General features: G+C 38.0%; 1 protein-coding gene across 1 annotated transcript in view; it reads right to left on the minus strand.

Moving 5' to 3' along the window:
- Positions 1-21,765, minus strand: part of LAMA2 (laminin subunit alpha 2) — a 318,297-nt gene that overhangs the window by 22,930 nt on the left and 273,602 nt on the right. Inside the window, exons 48-54 of the mRNA XM_082480248.1 lie at positions 18,271-18,430; positions 13,707-13,831; positions 11,466-11,628; positions 9,227-9,371; positions 6,869-7,007; positions 2,571-2,691; positions 47-265 (exon numbers count right to left, since the gene is read on the minus strand). Coding sequence (XP_082336374.1) covers positions 47-265; positions 2,571-2,691; positions 6,869-7,007; positions 9,227-9,371; positions 11,466-11,628; positions 13,707-13,831; positions 18,271-18,430 — 1,072 coding nt within the window. The remainder of the gene's footprint in view (positions 1-46; positions 266-2,570; positions 2,692-6,868; positions 7,008-9,226; positions 9,372-11,465; positions 11,629-13,706; positions 13,832-18,270; positions 18,431-21,765) is intronic.

Consider the following 21,765-nt stretch of genomic DNA (forward strand, 5'->3'; position numbering starts at 1 on the left):
CAGTAAAACTGTGGGGTTTTTTTATCTTTTGCTAGGTTCCTCGTACCTGTCCCGTCTGTCTGCGCTTTCTCCTCAGAGGGGCAGCTTTCTTTCCAGTGTACCCACGCTTTCTCCTGGGGGGGACAACTGTGCCGCTTGTGCCAAACAAAATGATCCCAGACTCGTTCTTGGTGCTGAAGGAGAGGTTGATTTCTGTGCCCACGTCAAAGGAGACAGGTTGCAGTTCCACAAAACCTGGCTTGGGGAAGCTAACTGTATAAATGTTCTGTTGGAAGAAGGGGACAGGAAAGTCCGTTAAAAGGATTAAAAGCAAGAGGATGAACATGCAAAAAGATTTCTTAAATAAAATAATAAACTCCGTAGATATAACTAGTGTGAAGACATGGAAAGTAATAATAAACAGTAAGCAATTTACTTCTCAAAGTGTTGTGCAAACACTAATTTACCTATTTACATCTGGCATCATTAGAGTATTTCTGGAATCCTGTCTTACAGGAAGGCAAAATTCCAGTCTTATTTCGCTATATCCTCTGGATTAAAATAACTGCTCACAGGTGTCTTTTATACGAATGTTTTCCATGGAGTTAATACAGTGGGATTTTTGCTTTTAAATCAATACAATAGAAAACAACAGCCAATACGAACATAAACTAGATTCTATTATTCGTCAAATGTGCCCAGAAAATACTTCCCATTAATCAGTCATTATTGTTTCATCATTATTGCTTCATCATTCTTGCTTCATCATTATTGCTTCATCATTCTTGCTTCACTAAGCACCACTGCTTTCTTGATGAATCAGGCTCATAAATGAAGCCTTCATTGCGGATGGTCCAACTCTTTGGACATTGGTAGCCATTAACACAGTCTAAAGAGTAGAATGTGTCATTGAATAATAAACTAATGCATACTCCTGAAGATTTTCTGTAATCACTGCCAATTCTTGTACTCTTCCAGCCAGGGAAGACCAATCTATAGAAACAGTGACTTTTTCTAAAATAACTCATCCTTTTTTAGTACAGTAGAATTTATTTCAGGTATAGAGATAATAGATTATGCTAGATAAAGTAATTGCTGATGATCACCTTTCTCTGAAATCTGAGGGCATTTAAATAATTGAACATATATCCAGTCTTCATCTTTTGCTTTTACTTCACTTCTTTTCAATTATTGTACATATCCTGTTTTGTACAATTAGGATATTTTATTTAATTCCCCAACCAAATGGTTAATCCAATTAGATTTCAAATACAGAAACCTCAAGAGTTACAAAATAATGTGAACAACCAAGTTCTTTCTAAGATTCATAGCAATAGAAGAAAATCAACACAACTATCCTATTTGGGAAAGTATCTACAATAAGTGCAGAAATTTGTTGCTGAACCCAAATTTGTAAGATTTAAAAGCATTTGAGCAATCTGGTTGTTTACAGTTTAGGTTTGTCCCAAACCCCAGAACTGAAAAATGGCCATCTTATGACAGAGCCATCTACACTAATATCCTGTCTGAGGGTCTTATTGTTGTGTGGTTTTTACTCTGATGAAGACCGGAGATAGAAGTGATAAACACAGCAAAAGAGGGTACCCGTCTTTATTTTGGTCTGACCAAGTTCCACTCATTGCTCAACAGAAATTTTTAATGTTTTGGAGAAAAATGTTTGGAGAGTATTTGTTTAACAAAAACTCATTTAGATTTGCTGTAGTGGTATCTGATAGGGAACTCTAGATTATACATCTGCTTGCAAAACTAGCATACATTTCCAGGAAAGAAATACAAACCATTTATTGGGAGACAAATGTTACTGGAAATATTTTTTTATACAAGACTCGTCTTTTCCATGGAAAATTACTATACTCTCTCTCAAACTTAGGATCAGATCGCTTGAATTTTATATGCTTTGAAAGCCTATTAATTAGAAGCAGCAAATAACTGAAAATAAAGAGACTTGAGTTGTATTTAAAGTTAAAATAATGACACCATTTCTGCACATTCTTAGTGACCAGTAAGAAATGTGTCTTCCAGCTCAGTTGTAGCTCGTAACAGTAAGTACTCTACAGTTCCTACCCTCAAGGTGACTTTGTTTCAGTTACCCCCAAATATACTGTGATTCTCAAAGTACCTCAGGTTTTCTGTAGTGAATCATTTTACAATAATTTGTTTAAAGACAATAATTTAAATCCTTGGATTTTGTGCACGTAATAATTTTCTAAGATTTTTGCAATATTGTCAGTGCCTAATTCTATCCTCATTACTGTCAGTATTTCCCATTTTAGACGGCTGAAACAGAACTAGACCACTGGTAAGCATTTCAGAAAATCCTACACTTTAGAGATAGAGATATCACAGCTGTCCAGGGATACTGTCCAAGAAGTTAGGATCTGGAAAACTGGTCTACTTGCTGATCAGACTCATTTGCCTTTCGTCTTTTAAATATAACTGTTCTGATTTTCAGGTTAGAGCCTTATGTGTGTCTGACTACACCTTATACAATTAATATGTTATGCCATAAAATCAGAAACCAGAAAACCTTTATAACCATTAAGACCAAAATACATGGAAGTCAGACTAACCTCTAGTGTGCATCCTTTGGTTAGACCAACAAAATCGGGACTACTCAATATATTATACGGTGTCCTTGAAATTTCAATCTCTTTGAGGCAACCCGTATATTTCTTTAAGATCACTTCAGGCCTAAAAAAAATTTAGAAGTACAATGTATTTTCAAAAATAGAGTTTAGGGAGAACACGGTCAGCCAGCCACACACACATGCACTTTCAGATGCACAGATGCTTGTTTCTTTTGTTTTAAAATACAGACATACACTCAAATGAATATATCTTCCCTTCTACCACCTATCAGCACATATTGCACTCTGCCTTCTGTCACTCAAAGGTGTAACAGTAGATTCATCTAATCTCCAATTCACAACAGTAGTCTTTTCCATTTTTTCTTTCTTTTCTTTAGTGTTTTGTTTGGGGTGGTTTTTTTTGGTGTTTTGGGTTTTTTTTTTTTGTTTTGTAAAGGACTGCTGTCACCTTTGGTGTTTAAATGCAGTGAGCTATGAAATAAGTAAGTAGTTGTTCCTTAGGCAAAGCAGAAAGATGCAAGCTAGAAAATCATAACAATAAGGAGAGACCTTAACTGGAAGACAAATGTTTCATTCACTTTTTTGCATGCTAGATCCTAATGAAATAGTAACTTGAGCAGCATACAAACATTTTTTATACAGTCTTTGCCAAAGACTGAAAAAAAGATTTTTTTTTTTTTTAATTCTTTAGGAATTCTTTATGTGCAGGTGGACTGATGTTTGTTTTCTGTGTATTTTATATTCCCATTATCTTTCCTATGAAAACTGCTGCATATTTTCTTGTGGAACAGCAATATATTTGACTTTCTCAGGCAGTTGAAGAAAAAAAACAAATACTTGGGTTTGTTACAGAACCTAACTATCCATCCAATACAGAAAAATATTGTAATAGAATTGCAAAGTTACATGGTTTGGCTCATCAGCTGTTTTCCAGAAGAAATGAGAAAACCCCTGAAAGTAACACCAAAGCTAGCATGCTTGAATGCAAAAGTATGATTTCCCAGGCCTGGGAACACCAGAGTAAGACCACAACTGTTGGCAACGTATGAACCAGGCTTGCAAGAAAAAAAGCTGTATAAAGCCACTTCAGAAAAAAAGCTGCCATTCATGTCATGAAGAGTAAAGCTCCCCCCCCCCCCAAAAGCACTAGTTAATTCACTCAAAATATTACCCATGAGTGTTTAGTAGAATATCTGAATAATATGAACAGCTCAAAGAAAGAAAAATTAACTTGGAAAATTAATAAGGAGTTAAAACTGGGGGGAGGAAGGGAGGGGAACCAAGCACTTCAGCTCCCTGGAAGGAAAGAAAATATTTTAAAGAATATTAATTACAAAATAAAACCATTTTGCACAGATGCAGTTCAGCTGCATGTTTTGGTACTGAAAGCCATTCTTTGCATTATAGCCATCCTAGCAAGCGCAGTGTATTCTCTGGCAAATTTACATCCTCAAAAGTAAGCATCTGATTTACTAAAATAATCCATATTCTGCTTTATTCACAGGCATGTATTTCATTTCACTTTCATTTTTGATTTTTTTATTTCCCCGCTCTTCCCTGGTTCCTTCACAGCCTCGTCTTCCCAGCAGCAGAAGAATTTGCCACCTCATTGTCAGCAGTGCCCATAGCCTTCTGTCTTTGCCGTCCAGAAACCATTCATTTTCCTACCCCCTTCCTGCTCTGTCCAGTTACAGACTGCCCTCATGCAACAGGCAGTCACTGCTATCCTATAATTCTCAACCCGTATGAACTCTACATCCTCGTAAAGACTTAACACCTGCTTGATGTGTTCCTGACTTCCTTTTTTCCCTCTTTTTTCCCTTGTTCCCTTCCAAAGCACGCAGAACAAGGTCCAAGTTCTTTCAGATCTTGCACAAATTCTTGGCCTGGTTTTTTTTTTTTTTTTTTTTTTTTTTTTTCCCAAATTAGGATCAGTGTCAAGGGAACACAAGAAAAGGTTTCTGGAGCTTGGGAGGAAATAATCTTTCTCAGGTTGGGGGCGGGGATAAGCTGCCATTTTTGTAATTCATGCCAGGCATTAAGCCGCAAAACAGTTTGTATCTGAGCGTATCAAAGCAAAAGCCACAAACATCAATAAACTGTTTAGGCAGAAATAGGTGACCTCTCCTATCCCCCTGTTCTTAAACTCAGGAGTGGCAAATTTCGCACAGAACTGCACCTGCCTTTCATACCCTCCGCAGTAACTGCTTCGCTGCCTCGGAGCGCGGCGCTCCCCGCCTGAGCCGGCGCTACGTCGCCTTTGCCGGTCAGACCCAAACTCGGCGATGCGGCTCGCCGCTTCCCAGGCATTCCGCTCTCAGAAACAAACACAGCTGAAGTAAGCAGCTGTGCGAAGAAAATAAAAGTTGCTTGCGGGGGGGGGGGGGGTGTGCGCGCAGCATGGAAGATGACGGCGTTAAGCACTTGGGAGCAGCTTTGCTTGTTGCGGCAGGAGCGACTCGCTGAATTAACAGCCTTAGCGTAACAGCTGGTATAAAGGCTGCCCACACGCTGCTTCTGCCTTGCCGCCTGTGCTTTCAAGCTGCACTTACTAGACACATGCAAGTCATGCAAGTAATCTGATTATTTTTACCTTGCTTTCATACTAGGGTGAGAGAAAAAGACAAAAAAAAAAAAAAATAGTCAAAATTACATTAGTTGTAGCAAATGATACTTATTAGCAAGGTTCAAATTTTTCACAGTGAAGCAGGTATACATCATTTACAAACAACACATAATAAAGGGTGAGATTCTATGTACGCTGTCAGGCTGTAATAATTAATAGGGTTACCCTGTAAACAGCTACCTTAAAAAGTAATATATCAGAGAGCTTTTATAACTCGTTGCCATACTTAGTTGTGAGTAAAAGCAAACCATGTAAAAGAATTTGGCAGAACTGACAAGACCTGATAATTACAAAGTCACGGGTACCTTAGCGCCCATTGTTTGCAGTAGCTCAGCTTTGCCCTAATCCCCCTTTCACTATTTTTTATTCTAATTTACCGTAACATTCAACTTGCCCCAGTGCCTGATGAATCATAGCTGTAGGCAAAATGGGTATCACAGGTCCAAGTATCTGTGGTACACTGATTTCCTAAGCAACCACAAAGGATTTACTGGAAGATAATTGCTCTAGACATTTTGTTATGCACTGGTGTGATTTCACAATTACATAATATAGTGATATATTTCATGAGTAAAATAGATCTTAGATCTTTTTATTGCTGGGTGATTTGACATCAGAGGTCAGTTATTAACCTAATGCATTAACAAATGCGTCCATTCTTTTAGTTGCAGAACAGCCTGTGGACTAATCACAACAGTTCCTTGTGCACAAGACCACTTCAAGGCTGTCGGTATGCCATGTAGCTAAAGCTGACATAGATTAATGGACTACTTTCTGTGTTGCTCATCTGTTCATTGTAGCACAGAATTGTCTTGTTCTTGTCATTGCAGAACTGCTGAATATTCATTAAAAACTTAAGTTTTTTGGTCTATTTAAAACCATGTAATACAGTTACTAAATTCAAGTATCTGTTATCCATTTCTTTAGGTTATTAAAGCTTAAGTTAAAGACTATCAATAATATACAATATTTTAAAAATGAACGCTGGGAATTTCAGAAATTGAGGATCAGGCTTCTGTGAAGGCAAAAGGTTGCCATGTTTCATTCTACTTACATTAAATACATTGAGTATTGTATCATTTACTTTAATTCCTGAATATAGGAGGAATTTAATCTAAGGAGTCCAGGAACTTATGTCTATAAATAATTTTAAATTATATCTAAACACAATATTTTTATAATTACTGAAAATACACTGACACTGACTATGCACAGCACGCATACCCATTTAACAGTAATCCCATGACGAGTAGTTTGTAGTTCAGTTCTACTCATGCACAAAGTAAACGTTTGCACTTAATTTTGGGGAGGTATGGAGCCATTTCTCTAAATTTGAAGTCACAAATTCTATTCATCAAATTAAAAAATACTTTAAAAAGTCAGCTACATCATGGTTTTTGCATAGTATCAGAAAGATATACTGCACCATTACTGCTGTTTCTATTGTATTTGTGTAATGTGAGCTGCGCAAAAGACAACGAAAGACACAATGTATGCAAATAAAGTGTTGGTCTGCTGTGGCAATATGGGGCACATTGGGAACTCACCATTCACTTATTGCAAGTGAACTTGAGAAAAAAAATGCAGAGAATAAGATTACACTGCATTTACATCCCCTTACCAAAGGTAAAGAAATTGGTTTGAGCCACGTTACCTTAGATTTCTCAGGGTTGGCAATCCCCCAAAATATATTTTCTCATGCCCTTTTAGGTTGAGCCCGAAGTGGCTGCCTGTAGAAGTTGTTGCTATGGTCTCTTCTTCATTGGTGTCTATGTCTACAATTGATATGTTGGCTGGAAGAGATTTGAGATTAGGTTCAAAATACGAGACATGAACAATGATGTCTTAATGTAAGAAACCAACAGAGAAATATTTGGAAGGTTAGCAGGTGAGGGGAGAGGTAAGGAGGGTTGTATTTTGCAGTTAAGACACTGGATTTCCAAATTGTCAATTAAGGGCAGGGGAAGAGACCTGCACTTTCCTCTGTTTCCATAACAACCTGAAAAGCTAGCAATTCTGTATGCTTTATTTTTATATATTCTCTAAACCTGTTTCAGTTTGGTATGTTCTTTTTGTTGATGTAATTTGGAGCTAACACTTCAGGACAAATTCAAGACAGAAGAGATCATTTTACATTTAATTTGTGATTTCAGTCCAAAGGTTGTCACTTGAGCAGGATTTTTTAGTGTTAAGCATTGTCATTATGTGCCTTAGAGATTGGTGATCAGTCACTCTAAACCATTTTCAAACCCACAGCAGTCAGTTGCTGTCACGTCTAATCTCAATCTGGGGTCAGTGATGTGCTACATACAAGCATCCTATTGAAATACTTGTTCCAGGTATATTTTTAATGTATGGATTAATACAGAATATAAAGGTCAATGAGAGGGACAAGACACAGTGAAAAATACTGAGCAGTCCCCAAGGAAAAAAGCAATATTCAACCATAGGGATGCAAAGATTCTCCCTTCCTCCCTTCTTTTTTTTTTTTTTTTTTCTTCAGACAGTTAAATGCAAGAGATTGCTTATAATCTACAGGTTCTCCCCACCCCAAAGGAATGAAATGAAGCTTTATTTTAACTAGCTTGATTTTTGGTTCAAGATGGAACAGAGTGAGTTTGGAGATGAAAGACCTGTCAGCCTCTTAGGAGATTTCAAAGGGAGGAGTGGCTGGAAGAGGTAACGTATAATCCATGGAGGGGAAGGAGCAATGGGAGGATGGGAGGAAGAGCCTTCTCTGATAGAAGCTCTCCCCACAGTTGAGTCTCTTGTAGCAGCAGCTGACTAAAGAAATGCCTTAAAAGAGAGAAGGAATATGCACAACCTGAAACCAAACCATTCTCCGAAGTGAAAGAGAATTGAATGGGGGACAGACTTTCCTGCTGTACCTTACTGTAAGCAGATTAATCTTCCTTCCATTTCTATACCTGTATTTTCTTTATAAACACCTGATATGCTTGAACGGTATTAATAAATTACAATTACATGACATTGTATTTTATCTTAATACCTTCTGAGTTAAGTATGAACTAAGGTAACTGGCTAGCAACAAGGCATTCCTCCTCTAAAGGTACAGCAAATACAAGTGAGAGCTCTGAGTTACTTTGGGCAGTGTCCCAGCCCCCAGGGCTACTTCAGCCAAACGACAAGAGAGTGGGTCTGTGTTTGAGCTGTGAAGGTCAGGTAAAGAGCTGACACTGCAGGGGCAGAGGAGGAAGAGCGCGTTCAGGGGCTCGTGGTGACCCTGAAGATTCAGAATGCACTAAGACTTCAGGATACAAACGCACAGAGGATGTCATAGATGCCATAAATAAAATTAATTTGGCTGAGTTAAGATTCTACCAGTCCTAAAGTTAGATTAAAAACAAACACAAAAAGGGGTTTTGCCAGCATGGCACCCAGCATTCTTTGTGATCTTCTGAAATGCCACCACTTCACATTCTGCACTGGTAGTATGGTACGCAGTATACAGGTTAAAGAATTAGTAGCACTTTTGAAGACGTTCCCAGTTGTTTCCATGCAGAGTCAGATCATGGCACACTGCGTATCATTAGGGAATATAAAAGTTGTGTTTGTCTACTGAGGTACTGTACTATCAGTACTGAAGTCATTGCTTTTTAAGCGCTTTGGGATATGCTGAGCGTGAGAGGACTGTACAGCATGAAAGCTATTGCTATTCTAACAAAAATCACCCAGATTTGTTTTATGATTTTGAACAACATCAGGGAACTGAAGCTTTTTTCCCCCACTCAGAACCATTTTAGAATGTAATTTACACAACTGTAAAGCAGAATTATGCCTGAAAATTAAGCTACCTGTTCATAAAAGGCTTGTTTGACAGTGCAATCACTCACATGCAACTCAACACACCTGTAATTTAAGGAAAAGAAGTTGCTAAATTACTAGAACTTTATAATTCCAGCAATTTTGCACAACTTCCCCATGATTAGATGGTTAGCTGTACTGCACAGGTAACTGGGAAAGTCATGGTGCTGAAACCACAGGAACTCACCTTGCTTTTGAATTCTTGACAGGGTGAAAGATTTCCATTTGCCATTGTTATGATTTTGGTTGCTGATTACAGAAGCTGTACCTGAACCCAGATCGTAGCTGACTTTTATACGCCCACCACTGAGTTCTACACTCATGAAATCCTTCTGTTAATGGAAAGGATGAGATACACAAATTACGATTCTTGTTCATTTTGGCAAGAGGCATATGACAGTAAATAAACACCTTCTTTTCCTGGGTGACAACAGAAGCTTTTTTCAAGCTTTTTAAAAGATCTACTTAGGCATTTACTGCCCAGGACTGTAATGTACAAAAGTCTGCTGCCAACAAGTTCTTTTTTCCTCTTTTCTTCTTCTTTGGATTGCTAACCTCGTTGGAATCTTGCTAAAAACTTAGTTGGAGTTTTGATGGGGTGTCTGCACTTTTATTTTCTTAGATTGAAGACAGAAAGACACATTATACTTACCTGAAACTAATACTTAGCCTTGAGTGTATGCCTGTACCACAGGTAGTGTGTTTACTACATACCTCAGCTAGATTTAAACTTGCAAGGTAGAAACCCAAGAACAGTAAATATGGTAAAACAGGCTTGTTTTACCAGGCTTTCCAGAGAGTAATCTGTACTGATGTAGCAACAGAGAGCTATGAACCGTTATTCTCATCAACCACTGACACCAGTATTTAAGCAGTAAGTGGAGATGGCTGACTGGATCAACGGTATACACTGCAGTATCTACAGAAAAAGACCTGGCAGGGTACAAAGAGCAAAACAAATAGCCAAGGAACTGGATAGCGTGAAAAGCATTGAGTAAGCAATGGTGGAACTACATCCCAGGACACGAATGCACCAGAGAAATTTTAAGTTTAATTATTATTTTGCTCATGGCCAGTTCCACCTGTACTCAAACCTGGGGAGGATGGAAATACTTTACCATGTGCTGACTACTTATGTAAAACTGTGATAATAAATTTATGTTCTTATACATAACATTATGTTAAGAAGAAAAGAGTAAAATTTAACAATATTCTAGTTGCTGATGCATGTCTATCCATGCATTACTAGGGAAATAATCTTCAAAGTTTTTATACAGTGGGACAATGTCTTAAAAGACAAATTGTATCAGGGACCAGTTGCCTTCCAGCTACCAATGTTTTTCAGAAGTTCAAGTACATTTTTTCTAGAAAATGACATAAATGAATTATAATTATACAAAAAAATTATACAAAATCATCTAAAATAATTACATTAATTATACTTTCAATATTCAATTACAAAAATTAATTTAAAAAAACTACGTAATTACTTAATTATCATAATAAAATGTTATCTTTTACTATAGTCAGTCAGAAGGAGCGCCCTTCTCCTTGATAATTCCATCAATTCTGATAATTTTCCTAAAATACAGGAATCTGAAAGAAGACTGATTTACACAAACACCGATTTGTAAAACAGTGAGTGCTCAGTAATTCTTCAAGACCTCAGTGAGAACTGCTGTACATAATTTCTGGCCCATATGAAAAGGTTAAGGAAAGGACCCTGTTCCCAGTCAGGTGTGCAAATCAATCTGGATCAGAGATGCTGAAGCTAAGTTACTCCTGATTCATGTGAGGATCTGGCCAGATGGCTTCACAAATAACTTCTCCCTGTTTTCCACACACGTTTGATAGTCTGTGTGAATAAAAACCTTGAACAGATTTATAACTAATGTTCCTATTCTCTAATTTAGCTGTAAAAGGCACCATTTGTAGACCTGGTAAAAACGTCGTCACCATCACATTGTTTGTTGCACTATTCAGTTCCCCTTTAATGCCACTCACATTAAACCCAAACTTTTTCTTTATATCAGTAGGACTTCTGTCTAAGACTTGTCTCTTCCCATATTCACCCTGCCCTCACTCTATGACATTTTAAACTGTGAATGTACAACCACAACTGAAAATATTTGCACAGGTAAACCTTTGGCATAAATGAAAATTAATTAATAGTTTCAAAAAAGCTGGAATTCCCCTCAGTCTAACATAATGCTGCCAGTCAGTAAACACTAGGTAGTCCACTTCCACACTATAACATTGTCTTCATTTGGACACATTTGACAGCAGTGAGGCATCATACCAGGCAATATCATACCAGGACAGTGCTACATTAAATTACTGTTTGTTTTCATAATATGATGAATTCGGCCACTGCAAAGATGGCATGAAAGCTGTAAGGAGTGTGGAGGTTAGCTGGTTGTTCTTACCAAGTCATCAGTAGCAAGATACATCAGCAGGGCGTTCGATGAGAAGGTCCTGAATTTGAACATGACTGTGGAAATATTGGGGTTCCAGCGGATTGGGCGGCTCACCATGGCGTAGCTATCGCCATCGAACTGGACCGTCCCTTCACCGTCTGCCACCTGCGGACTGAAAAGAGGCAATTCCAATCACTTTCCTTTGCCATGTGACGTTAAAAGAAAAAGATGGGGGGTGGGGGGGTGGCTAGTGGAGTCAAGGGACACCTCTTGGGAGTCTCCCTGAACTTGGTTTGATTTCACATCGAAGCCCTGTTCTGACAAGTGATGCTGTAAGGTCAGCTCACCGGCTGTCCAACACAAAAGCACACCTCGGAGGAAGATGGAAGAGGAATATGTCTCATATATCTCATGATTTGTAATGACTCATTTTGCAATCCTCAGTGTAAAATAGCATTATGTACTCTTTCATCTTGTAACAAATCTTGGTTTTGTTATCGTTAGTGATTTTACAACTGAAAACTGAAAACCCTGGAAACCGTGATTCTCTGTTTACCCACAAATTACAAACATCGCAAGAGCAGAAGCATCAGTCCCTGCACAGTTTTTGACATTCCTGTCATTACAGAAAAGAAAAGATCAGGCCTTGAGTTTGTTTTATATGATTTTTATGATAGACTCGTCCGTTTCTGTCACACGGACCAGATATAGCTGCAAAACAGCAATCTTTTGGTTTAAGCACAAACATAACTGAATTGGAATAAGGGACCTACATGTCAAATATTGGCCAGGAATATGTTTCCCATTTATCTTGGCACGCATACAAGGATCTTGAATGTATCCTCTTCACCTTCCATAGCTACATTTAACAGTTAAGTTTTTGCAATTAGATTTTGCAGGAGAACAGGGCTCTTTCTGGTACTGGAACGATGGGTTAAGGTAAAAGGGAGCTCTTAATGTGGATTTCTACAAATCTCAAATCTAGTATTCTTTTTTTTTTAATCTCCCTCCAAGCAAGCAGGTCTACACTATCACTAATGAACGAGAAAATTAAATTTAGGCAGAGATGCACATAAAGGTTTAAGCATTTCCATTAGGAGCTGCTTAGACCTGAAATGCATATATCCATCATGATGATGCTTAAATTTCCACCTAAGTGTCCAGGGCCTACACCTGTAGTCAAGGAAATCCTCTGGTATTCCCAAAATTGTTTCAGTTCACAACTGGAATTTCCATCACTTTCAAAGGGCTACACCTTAGCAGGTTGTCAGACCAGGCTGCTAGTTTGAAAACTTGCCTACTCTTAACTTCCTTGACTGGATCTACAATAATTTTACCTAGTGCAGCATGAGCTCTATACCGTACACTGATACGGCCAAATTCACTAAAAGCCAGGAGCATCTAAGAGAACAGTGCTGCTTTCATGCAGTGGGTCACTGCGAAAGCCACAAACAACAATGTGAGAGACCCAAAGCCTGTCTTAACGTGATAATTCCCAGGACTGTGCTGCAGTATCAGGTGGTCCCTCAGCTTCAGAAGCTGAGGCATGGCACAGGAAAGTGTTTGAGATTAGTTTGGTGGGAAAGAAGAATGACTGTCACAGCTCTCAAAGGCCAAGGACACATCTGGAAAGGAAGTGACATGTTGTTTTAAAATTTCCGAAGAGAGTTAAGAGCCTACATATGTGAATCCTGGTCTTGCCTGGATGGACCATTTACCCTACCTGTAACCACAGGTCACTGACAGGGACAGGATTTCCCATTCTCTTTTGAGAATGGAAACACCTTTCTCTTGTGGGGATCTCTGCTCACTACACTGGTGGCTGTGAGAGCCACCTTGAGGCACCTGACTCTGCTCCACACTGCATAAGAGGTGCGGGCACCCGCTCCACAGCTGTCCATGAGACGGACTCACTCCCACGGTGGATCTCACTCTCTTTCACGTTTTGACTCATCCTGGTTACTGGTTAGCAGAGTCTCTCCATCACAGCACTGTTACACTGTCTTAATTCTGTTAAGACACCAACCACGGTTTCGACCCAGATTGGGTGCTTTCCCTCTTGCTGTACGTGCAACTTAACTTCGTATTTCCTACAACTCAGCATTGCGTACAGATCACAGCTGTCTACTGGAACTTGACGGCTGCTGTGGAAATTCCTGCTGCGGAAATTCCTGCTGCTTACCACAGAAAGCAGTGTCACCACAGACAGGTTCACAAAGGAGCATGAGAAGCAGTCAGTCCATTACCTACCTGACAGCACACCCTTTGCAGTCACCTTCGATATCCCTGAAATTCCACAGTCCTATGGGCTTGCTGTCTAGAAAGGTCTCACCCATGCAGCCAGTGAAGGTGGTGACTCTTACAGCATCTGACTTCTGCAACAAAACCCACAAATCTCATCAGAATTCAATCTGAAGTGATCTACTGTGTCTAAAATAAAAACTGGTATTAAAATCACAAGTACCAGAAGACGCTTCTTACTATTTTAAGTATAAATAGCAATAATTAATCTGAAAAGTCCTCCTATTAAACAACTGATCAGCTTCTTATTATTTTAAATACAAGTAGTAATAATTAATCTGAAAAGTCCTCCTATTAAACAACTGATGAGCAAAAATGTGAGCTCAACTTTGTATCAGTCAGCGTGGAAAAGCCCATTTATTTGAGACTCTGGGGAACACCTAGGCAGAACAATTCCTGGAGAACGAGGAGCTGTCCTGGCTTCCACGTCACCCTCAGCTTTCCTTGCTATTCAGAGAGCTGCCTTCTCCCACTTGCTCAAGGTCTGTTTGGGTTTTTGTTTAAGACTTCATAGAAAGGACTATGAGGAATCTTGCCTGCAATACAATAAGCACAATATCTCTGCTGTACTTAATGCTCAAAAGCCTGGCATTTGAGCAGATCATCCAAGATAAAAGACCAACTGTGAACTCAACTGGCTACACCTGTAAAGTTCATGCTAAATTTTGGTTGCAGAAAAAAAGTGCAGATGGCAAAGCAATTACAACTCATATCCCATCAAAACTCATTAAGGGTCATGCACATGGGGTAATGCTCATTAGATCACAACACGGTACCATGATCAAGGTAGTGAGATTTGACAGTACACAGAGTACTCAACTCAAAATTATCCTTCTAAAAATACCTAGTTTCATTTAAATTTCACTTCATCAATATGAGCTGATTGAAAATCTATATACTTAGCTATTTGAAATACACAAGCACCTGCTGTTTTCCATACAGCAATTACGAATATTAAGATCTTGCATGAGAATATGGAGAAGTGCAACTTGAAAATATTCAAGGAAAAGTATGACTCAAAAGACTTAATGTGTTGGTGATATTTCCCAGGGTAATTGGGAAGGTTTTAATTAGCAACAAGTATGAACTTAATGTCACTTCTGAGAAATTCATGACATCTAAGTATCATAGTCTTCTACTCAAGTCAGATGAAAGATGTTTTTAAAAACTGAAAATGAGACTTCTTTTTGAATACACTGCAAAGACGCTGGCAAAAACGGATGTCGACAAAATCCCAGAACAAATCTAAAGCACTCCAAAACCCAGTAATATGAAGAAGCAGATTTCTGAGACAAAGATTGAAAAAGTACCAGTGACTTTGATAAATGTCCAAAAAGCTTCATGGTTTTAGAAAAGAGTCTCAGTTAAGTTCTTCATTTTTTGAGCCTGACAACTGTACCACATGATGACAAAAATTCCCAGAAAAGTAAAGTCATCCTTTATCTTTTAATTCACAGACTGTGTCTGAACAGAGCAAGCCTGATAGCGTTTTAAACCCTGAATTGCAACTATACCAGCCATACCAAACTTACAATACACTGTCTTCTTACCTCTGCCCTTGTCTTTATTTACATGGAGGAAAAAAAAAATAAAAATCATGATGGCTTTCCTGACCAAGATGAAAAAATGTAGAATTCTTCAGAAAATACCTGCAGAACTCATACTGAGGTTCAAAATAGCTGTTCTGGCATCAGACTTTTGCAGCATCCATAATTCCTGTTCCTGTTCAGCATCGCACCTCATACTTGATCATAAGACTGTCTTTACATGCTGAACTGTGTTCACTACCCACCTCTGACTCACTGTATCTAACTAAAGAAAAAAAAGGAAAACATTCAGGAAATGGTTCAGATTTAACTGTTACTGAGTTCCAGGTCCTTTTGTTTACCCTGAAACATCAAGAGCCCTTGAACCCTTTTGGGGTTTACCGTGGAAATTAGGAGTAGGCACAACACTACTTTATGCTGTGGCACAGAACAGCTGTTGCTGAATTTCTGTATCATCTTTGATTCTCTGGATTCTTCATGTAAACAATCCCACTGTCCATGTTTCCAACAAAGATGTTAAACAGCCCCAGCCCCAGTACCGACCCCTGAGGAACACCGCTCGTCACTGGTCTCCCCTTGGGCATCAAGGCGTTGACTACAACCCTTTGAGCATGACCATCCAGGCAATTCCTATTGCACCAAGTGGTCCATCCATCAAATCCATTTCTCTCCAATTCAGTGACAAGGATGTCATGTGCTACAGTGTCAAACGCTTTGCACAAGTCCAGGCAGATGACGTCAGTTGCTCCTCCCTTATCTACCAACACTGTAACCCTGTCGTAGAAGGCCACTAAATTTGTCAGACATGATTTGTCTTAGTGAAGCCATGTTGGCTGTCACTGATCACCTCCTTATTTTCCACATGCCTTAGTATAGTTTCCAGGAGGATCTGCTCCATGATCTTGCCGGGCAGAGAGGTGAGAGCGACTGGCCTGTAGTTCCCCAGGTCTTCCTTTTTTCCCTTTTTGAAAATGGGGGTTATGTTTCCCTTTTTCCAGGGGTTGTAATGTCAATGTTATTAAATTTGTTACCAGTGAAAACAACAGTAGAAACTAAAACTTACCTGACATAACAAAAAAACAAAAATGAAAGAAAGTTGAGAAGAATTATTAGGTGTGGGAGATAAAGTACCTCTCCTCGGTTTATTTCCATTCCCTTTGAAAAAACATATCAAAGGGACAGAGAATAGAAAGCCAGTGAGGCCATTCTGGTTTTGTAAGGGTCACTAATCTCTGCAGTATCACTTTTAGCAACTGATGATTCATTAATTTTAGAAAGCAAACAGCTTTAGTTGCCCCTAGATAGAAAGCTGGAAGGTAGAGAGCAAACCTTTGTTTAAGGCTGTAAGGAGAACACAGAAGAAGATGACAGAAAGTCTGCTTTATCTAATACATAATTCTCCAATAAATTCTTCAATTGACTTCCTTGACTATTTGCCATATGAAACCAAATAACATAAAAAAATGTGCATGGCAGTCATTTACGCCCTTAAAGCTCAACAGGAAATGTCAAAATTCATTGCATCTGCATCTTCAAAACTTGAAAATGGTCGTGATTTTTTGTGGATCTATTTCAAATCAAGCAAGAGCATGCAGACATGAATTCTACTAATATGGACTGACTCACAATTTCTTAGCCCAAAATCTCAGGACATTTTTTCCTGTTCCTGTGAATCCTAGTCCATAAGGTATATCTCAGTTAAGTTAGCTGGCAGTTGTATAAGTCTGACTTTTTTTTTCGTGTGCAGAAGCCCTGAGTTATGAACCTGATCAAGTTCTAAAATTAAGTTACCTGGCCATGTTCCAAAACGCATGGATATCTTTGAAGCTAAAGCTGGACTTCTGATTTCAAGCAAGTGGAATCTACATTTTCTACTCCTCTTGTAGTTTCTGATTTTGTCTGTGTCAGTCTGGAAATGGGCACAAATTCCTTTCTTTGTAAGAAAGGAATATGTCTATCCACGTATTCCCAAACCAGAACCATCTGGAAAGTTGAACTTTCTAAAAAGTAGGAAGTTGGAGCGTAAACTATTGTGCTATTTCAACATTGAAGGACATATACAAATTTTAGGGTAAAATAAAGTTCTTTGAGTTCACTGTTTGGGAAAGTCTAAATGTTAGCACTTTTTTTTTAATGTTAATTTTAATGTTAAATGATGTGGGGGTTTTTTGTAACATTAACATTAAAAAAAAATTCGATCAAATGAACAAAATAGTTCATTTAAATTGGGTGGTAATTAATTCCACTGGAAAAGATATGCTAATTACTACTTATGGGAGAACATTTTTTGCTGAAAGATTTCCATCCGTTCTATTTGGCATAAAGCTTCTATTCATTCCCATTAAGTTAAGCAATGTAGAAGCAGTCACCAAAAAAACGAACAGGTAAAAAGAAGAGAAAATAAGATCAGGTATCTGATGCAGGTAGCAGTTAAAAAGAGGGGTAGTATGGGGGAGAAACAGGAATAAAAGTCAAGAAAAAGCAGAAATGCCAAAAGTAGACCACAAAGGAGGAAGCGACAGTGTGAGTACATGACAAAGAAAAAAACCCTGAATGCAAAGGAATATCTATTGTTATATACATTGTTAGGAGACCAGGAATGTATGGAAACAGAAGTGGGTTCCTGTCACTGATACTGAAAGCCTGTTGGGGCAGCAGGATGTCCAAGGTAGAGCATCCAGCTACCCAGCAGGAATTGGTTGGGTGAAAGCCGCATCAATACAGCCAGCCACCAGGCTTCTGATTAGAAGCATCTTACGGCATAGGCGGAGAAAATTCAGGTCTGTGCAACTCGATGTCTACGCACATCCCAATAATTTTTCAAGAATGCAGGTGTACTATTTGCCACTAAAGCACCTACTACAATGATGAGAACATATTAAAGTTTACTATTTTTGCTGTAAGCAATAACGAAAAATGCCCACATAAATAGCCAGTTAATACACTAGCACCAGACAAGACATTACCTTTATTTTTCCAGTTAAACCACCAACAAACAGCATGGCATTAGCATCTACATCCAGAATGGTGTATCCAGGTGGAGAGACAGCACTGAATGTGGCTGGCACAATGCTGGCTTTAGGACCCTCCAGAGCTCGCACTGATATTGTGCCATTTTTCCCAGTCCTAGAGATTTTAACAGAATAATTTAAGCATACAGACTCAGTAGTTAAACCAAACATAGGAAAAGTCTATTTTAGATGGTATCTTTTAATAGAGGCACGTATTACTGATTTGATTATGTTCCATTTTGATACAAATTAATAGACTCTGATGCCTGCATATGTTAAAGACATGATCACAAAACAAGTTGTTTTTTTCTCAGTGTCCATTTTGAACAAAATTCACTGTACAGGTGAAGCGGAATTTTAATTGACTAAAAAAAAGAAGCTGCATTTCTTTAAATTATTGTGTTGAAATCAGTGTTAAATAGTTGTTTCTTGATATAACAAATGATGATGGCAAGGTTCCAAAAAAAATTTCTGAATTTCAAAAGAATTATTAGATTAGATTTGAACTGAAAGGAATTATCATGTGATAAAGTACTTCAATTTGCTCCACTGTGATGCACAGAGTTTGCATTTTCTGCATTAGAGCTGGTTGCTATTCAAACAGGCACAAACCCCATTATATTTAAGAATGTTATCTCATTGTCCTCTATGAACCGTAACAAATATTGGTGGCAACAACAACAAAAGAATTTACCATTTGTTAATAGTTTCTGCAGCAGTTTCCTACTCTTTAGGTTATATTAACGTAGTTTTAGATTATAAGTGGTATTTTACTGGCTACCTGATTAGACTCTAAAAATTACTCAGTACCTTTTCTTAAGCTAGACATAACAGGTTTTTCTCAGAGAACAGATTTTATATCTAATTTGTGAAAAAGGTTTCTACGGAAAGGAAGGAAACCAATTAAATAGATGTGATAAAATTCACCAAAAATTTCCAAATGTAGCTTTTCTACATGAAAAGTTACATACTCATCCTATCAAAATACTGTCAAGTCACAGCCAGAAATTAAAAAAAAATAAAATACCCCTTTGATTTTCTAAAGTCCTGAACTTTGCTGCATGCAAAGATGCAAAATTCCTTTTTGACTAATTGGCAGAAAAGACAGATTGGCTTGGGGTATTGAAGTAACAAGCAAACTAAAAGTTAAAAGCATTTCCTTTCAGGAAGAATTGTCATTTCTGTTAAATAAAGTTTTACTCAAAGAACTTATATTTAGAGCACAGCAAGGAAGACCGCATAACTTAGGTTACTGAATACGCTAAATGAAGTCATTGCTATCTTGCACTTACAGAATTCTTGGATTTAGAAATTTTACTGGACCAGGGCTCTAGAAGGTGGAAAGACTATTCATTTTATGTCTAAAAAACACTTCTCCGAAATTTCTTTGGCTCAGAACCTATTACCCCAAAAAAGAATGAGTTGAGAGTTTTCTTATGAAATAACGAAGAACTGGGAAAAAAGCCACTTAAATTTAAAAAAAAAATTTAGTTGAGACATTTCAGTTTTGATAAATTTCTCATCAACTGTGAAGCAGGATTCCAAAGTAATTTTGAGAGTTTCCAGTCAATGGGGAATACCTTTGTAGATCTATGCCATCTTGTCTGCTTTGAAGTCAGGGATCTTAAGGGTTTCAACGTGAAAATTACATATTTGCAAAAAAAAACAATCCCTGGAGGTCTTCGATTACCCACCCATACCTTGATCTGCCAGCTCTGGAAACCACATGGATGGGACTCTCAGTGTCCCAGGGACTCTCCTCAGTCACATCTGGGCTATGTGGACTTGTAGTGGCTTCAAATCATTTTAAAGAAGTTCGATAAAGCCATGCACATTATTCTAAAGATTTTTTAAAATTTTCCTTTTAATGACAATATTTTACCTTGTATTCCAAAATCAACTGAGTGCTAAGTAGATAGCTTTCCATGCAGCAGAATTCCAAATTTTCACTTTATTTTTTTCAGAAAGTTTATCGATGTGAAGCCTTTTAAAGGATAAAAGTTCTCAATGTAGTAATTGTTGAAAGACTAACAGTTGCTAAAGAATTTTTTTAAACTGTTTGTTTGATGCTCTGTGAAAGAAATTCATTGGCACTTTCAATCTATATTGTGCTGAAATCGAGATTCCAGTTTAAAAACATCAAAGTTCAATAATGTAGAAGTCACTGAGCAGATTGACACTTTTTAGGGTGTCTAATATGTCACAAATAGTACAGACGTCTTTCATCTTCAGACTGAAATGCTAACAATGGAGTCCTTCCATAAATAATTCTCTCTTACTTACAGAGGACAATTGAGCTTGAAGAAAGAACTTGGCTAACTCGACAGCAAAAAGACATTACTATCCTGTGCATGACAAGTCATCAGGTTAGAAGATATTGTTCTACTCATAGTCAGGTCTTGCAAAAACTGGTGGATTATAGAAGATGCACCAGCACTTTGTGGCTGATCATCTGAAAATTCTAAGTAATGGCATGCATGCAGGGATCGCTCTTTAGGAGACGCATGATGTAAATGAGATCTTTTGCAAGTCACGAACATTAGATTACAAAATACCATGTAGAAACCTCTGCTCCTTGACCCCTTGAGAGCAAAGAAAATCTTAATTGGAAAGCATGGCTTAGATTTGCCATGGTAGTTTAAAACTGAATTCTTGCTGAGCTGGGCTTGATGTGTCTACAGTGAACTTGTGATTCAAGTGTCCTTTGTCCTCAAAGGAAGGGTGCTGCTTAAACTCCGTCATTAACAATTAAAACAAAGGTAATACGTAAATCACACCTGATTAAAATCACAACTAATCAGGTTCGGCTCCTAATTGCTGAAGTCAAGTGACATTGTTTCACTGATCTAGCGAGTCTCAAAAATATTGTCATCTATTTGACTGCTTCACGAAATTGACATTATTTGCATGTTTCAAACCTGCTTTAAATCATTTTGTCACAAACTGTTATGCCAGATTTTCCTCTGTTAATTGGTACTTGAATTGATTACCGTTCTTGGTGCCAATAAGATTTGCCTCTGTAAGCAGGTAAGTAACTCTGTGACATTTGTCAAATTCCTGTACCGTCAAAGTACAGGAAATTCCTGTAGGGATTCCTACAGGAATAAACAAATTTTACTTCAATGCCATAAAACCAAATTAAAATATTTCCATTATAACCTCTGCATATACACTAAAATACAAAGTATTTGTATGGTTTAAATAAAAAGGTGATGAAAATGAAAAGCAGCCCTGGAAAACAGATGCAGCAATTATCAATTTAGTCTTTCCACACTGTGGAAATTTTGGCACAGACACTAACTGAACTGAACATCTCTGATCATTATTCAACAGTCAGCTTCTTCATATTTCGATTTCATTCATTATGCTGAGTGACCTTAAGAATTTCACAACCTCTGTGCCACCACATGTCCTCTTTTTAAGGCCCTTTGGGATCCTTGGTTAAGAACT

This window comes from Vanellus vanellus (genome assembly GCF_965231255.1).
Source record: "Vanellus vanellus genome assembly, chromosome: 3".
Taxonomy (NCBI): Eukaryota; Metazoa; Chordata; class Aves; order Charadriiformes; family Charadriidae; genus Vanellus; species Vanellus vanellus.